This window comes from Gadus chalcogrammus, chromosome 4, assembly GCF_026213295.1.
Source record: "Gadus chalcogrammus isolate NIFS_2021 chromosome 4, NIFS_Gcha_1.0, whole genome shotgun sequence".
Classification (NCBI taxonomy): domain Eukaryota; kingdom Metazoa; phylum Chordata; class Actinopteri; order Gadiformes; family Gadidae; genus Gadus; species Gadus chalcogrammus.
Genome location: NC_079415.1, coordinates 4,641,537 through 4,645,186, shown reverse-complemented (window position 1 = coordinate 4,645,186; position 3,650 = coordinate 4,641,537). Strand labels below are relative to the sequence as shown.

Sequence of the window (3,650 nt, the reverse complement as noted above, 5' to 3'; positions counted from 1 at the left end):
TTACTGCCAGGGCCTTTGGGCGGCGGGGTTGGGGTTGGGGTAGACGGAGGCCGGGTAGGCGGGGCCGACCGCCCCGGGGTTGTGTGGGTAGGGGCCCGATGTGGGCCAGGGGCCCGAAGTGGGGTAGGGGCCCGAGGTCGGGTAAGGGCCGGGGTTGGGGTAGGGGCCCGAGGTCGGGTAGTGGCCCCGGAGGTGTGCCTGGAGGTGGTGGATGGCGCTTGAGGTGGAGGTGGTGGTGGAGGACGGGTGGTGGTGGTGGGTGCTGGGGGGCGAGGGGCCGGCGGGCGGGGCCGAGGGGGCGGTAGGGACGGTGGGGGTGGGGACCCTCTGAAGGACCACGTGGGGGTAGAGCTGGGACTCTGAGCGGTAGAGGCTGGGGAGGGGAGCCTTCAGGAGGCTCTCCTGGCTCCTGAGAGAGAGGGGGGAGAGAGAGAGGGACGGGGGAGGGGGGAGAGAGAGAGACGGGGGAGAGAGAGAAAGGTAGGGGTAGAGAAAGGGAGAGGGTGAAAAAGAAAGAGATTTTTAATACCTTTTTTAATACACGTTTCCAATTAAATTAGATATAAATCCTGATGGCACGTCAAAGTCACACCGTGTGAATTTGGTGCTCCGTATTGCTAATCGCCGATGAAAAACCATAACATATGAACACATGAATATATGATTGAAAGCACGAAACAATGAAACCAACGCATGATCCGGTTGTGTGGGTACTCTGCCTGCAGTACCTGTGGTAGCCTCTGTTCTCGTAGCCCGTGAGGCCCCCGGTCAGGTAGAGGGCGCTGTCCGGGGCCAGCCGGGGGTCCGCCCGCTGGGACAGGTGGAAGATCTTGGGGGGTGCGAAGGAGTCCCACTCCCCCTCCTCCCGCTCCAGCCAGCACTCCCCCCGCCGCGACCCCGCCCGCTTCTCCCTCCGCCTGCTGGACACAGGGCGCCGTGTTAGTCTGAGGGGCCAAGGGGGCCCCCTAGATTACAGTACACTGACCAGGACCCAGGAGGGGATTTGGAGGGATTTGGGGGCCAGCGGTTCCTGGTCCGCGATCAGAAGCTAGATCACGACGAGACGCGTAATAAGCTGAGTGAGTTCTGCGGACGTTTTGTTGAATTTAATTGTTGAATTCACGAGTTTCAACTGTTGTAGAAGTAAGGATTTGCTTGTGTGTTTGTGTGTGTGTGTGTGTGTGTGTGTGTGTGTGTGTGTGTGTGTGTGTGTGTGTGTGTGTGTGTGTGTGTGTGTGTGTGTGTGTGTGTGTGTGTGTGTGTGACGGTATGTGTCGGTGTGTAGCTATGAGTTTGTGATAGTGATATGCGTCTGTGTGTGTTAGTCTCGCCTACCAATCTTGTGTACAACCTCACCTGTGTGCCTTCTTGCATGCGTGCGTGTGTGTGCGTGCACATCTATATGTGTATGCATGTGTGTGTGTGCCTGTGTGTGTACATCTAGTTGGGCATGCATGTGTGTGTGTGTGAGTTTGTGTGTGTGTACCTGCCAGGGTGCGTCCATGTGCACATCTAATACGTCTGGCACATGTGTGTTTTTTGTGTGCGTACGTGTGCACATAAATTAGTGTGTGCATGTGTGTGTGTGTGTGTGTTTGTATGTGTGTATCTGTGTGAGTGCACATGTTTATGAATGGGGGGCTGTGTGTGTGTGTTTGTGCAGTGTGTGAGCTTGTGTGTGGACCTCCCACCTGCTGGGGGCGCCCTCCCTGCGGGGCCCCTCCCTGCAGGGCCCCTCCCTGCGGGGGGCCCCCTGGCCCCCGTGGCGCTCCTGCAGGCAGCAGATGAGGAAGGAGACGGACATGGCCAGGATGACCACCCCGCTGACCACCGAGGCCAGCACCGCCACACGCAGACCCCGGTCCTCAGGCCGCGGGATGGCTGGGGGTGGTGGGGGGCAGGGGGGGAGACCGGGGGGGAGACAGGGGGAGAGACAGAGGGGGGCAGGGGGGAGATGAGGGGGGAGACCGGGGAGGGGGAAGGGGAGAGACCGGGGAGAGACGGGGGTTAGGGGAGAGAAATATAGGGGGGGGGAGACAGGGGGAAAGGGGGGGAGAGACGGGGGGCAAGTGGGGAGAGATGGGGGGGAGAGGCACGGGAGAGGAGAGATGAGGGAGGGGGTTGAGGGAGATAGGAGAGCAGGGGAGAGAAGGTGGGGGGAGAGATGGGGAGACAATGCATTACATGGGTGTCATACCAGTGAGGGGTCCCGAGGAACATCGTTGTTTGTTGAAACAACCGCGTCCCCCAATAGACACAATCAGTAAAATGTGTAAGATCACGGTAGGCCTACTTTCCTTTATGATGAAAACTTTTGTTCAGTCCCCTTTTGGGTAAGGTTTGGTGCCAACATTTCAAAATCATGATCACATCATAATTTCAAATATGTATATTAAAAAAACAAATCGAACTTTTTTTTTTTTTTTTACAATTAAACAATAGTAATTTCAACAATGCCACGCTAATATTTCAATTGATTTCTAAATGTCATTTCATCGAATACGTAGGCTATGTAGGCTACTACTCCTCTTTGACCGCTAGGTGTCAGTAAAGCTCACCTTTAACTACCGGTGAGAAAACCCATTGACAAATGTTGAGATTATAGTGGAAGAACTCATGCTGTGATTCCCGTGGATGAGCAGGCATTAGCAATGGACCGTACGGTTCTCCGTCTTTGACATGCAGGTGGAGGTCATGGAGGTTTCCAGCCAATCTAACCCTCTAGAAGGTCAGTCTGCTGGTGTAAACACTGAGTTCATGAGTAGTTCAGCTAGCTTAACTCCTCACTGGATTAGCTTGTTGAGGAGATATCTGATTTAGATATAGAGATTGCAGAAATGCGTGCACTATTGACCTGAATGCTCTACTCTTTTTCTTCTGTGATGTGCATGTGGCGTCATTTAAATTCAATTTATTATTTTTAATTTGAAAGCGGCAAAAGCAGAACATACAAAATGTCTCATTATCCGCAACTCTTTTCCTGCGTGTCCATGGCTGTGCTAAAAGTTGATAAATATCTTTATTTATATATGTCTAAGATGATCAGGGTGAAATAGACACACACACACTCACTCACTCACTCACTCACTCACACACAGACACATACCTTCACACACCCCAAAAAAACCACACTCACACTCACTCACTTACTCACGCACACACACACTCACTCACTCATTCACTCACTCACTCACTCACTCACTCACTCACTCACTCACTCACTCACTCACTCACTCACTCTCTCTCTCACTCTCTCACTCACTCACTCACTCACTCACTCACTCACTCACTCTCTCTCTCTCTCACTCTCTCACTCACTCACTCACTCACTCACTCACTCACTCACTCACTCACTCACTCACTCACTCACTCACTCTCTCTCTCTCACTCACTCACTCACTCACTCACTCACTCACTCACTCACTCACTCACTCACTCACTCACTCACTCACTCTCTCTCTCACTCTCTCACTCACTCACTCACTCACTCACTCACTCACTCACTCACTCACTCACTCACCCACCCACCCACCCACCCACTCACTCACTCACTCACTCACTCTCGCTCACTCACTCACTCACTCACTCACTCACTCACTCACTCACTCACTCACTCACTCACTCACTCACTCACTCACTCACTCACTCAC

The 3,650-nt window shown here is 53.4% G+C and overlaps 1 protein-coding gene across 1 annotated transcript in view; it reads right to left on the bottom strand.

Moving 5' to 3' along the window:
- Nucleotides 1-3,650, bottom strand: part of zgc:162331 (uncharacterized protein LOC793007 homolog) — a 5,190-nt gene continuing 1,540 nt past the window's right edge. The window contains exons 4-7 of the mRNA XM_056587701.1: nucleotides 1,734-1,881; nucleotides 729-920; nucleotides 292-409; nucleotides 1-198 (exon numbers count right to left, since the gene is read on the bottom strand). Of these exons, the coding sequence (XP_056443676.1) occupies nucleotides 1-198; nucleotides 292-409; nucleotides 729-920; nucleotides 1,734-1,881 (656 nt within the window). The remainder of the gene's footprint in view (nucleotides 199-291; nucleotides 410-728; nucleotides 921-1,733; nucleotides 1,882-3,650) is intronic.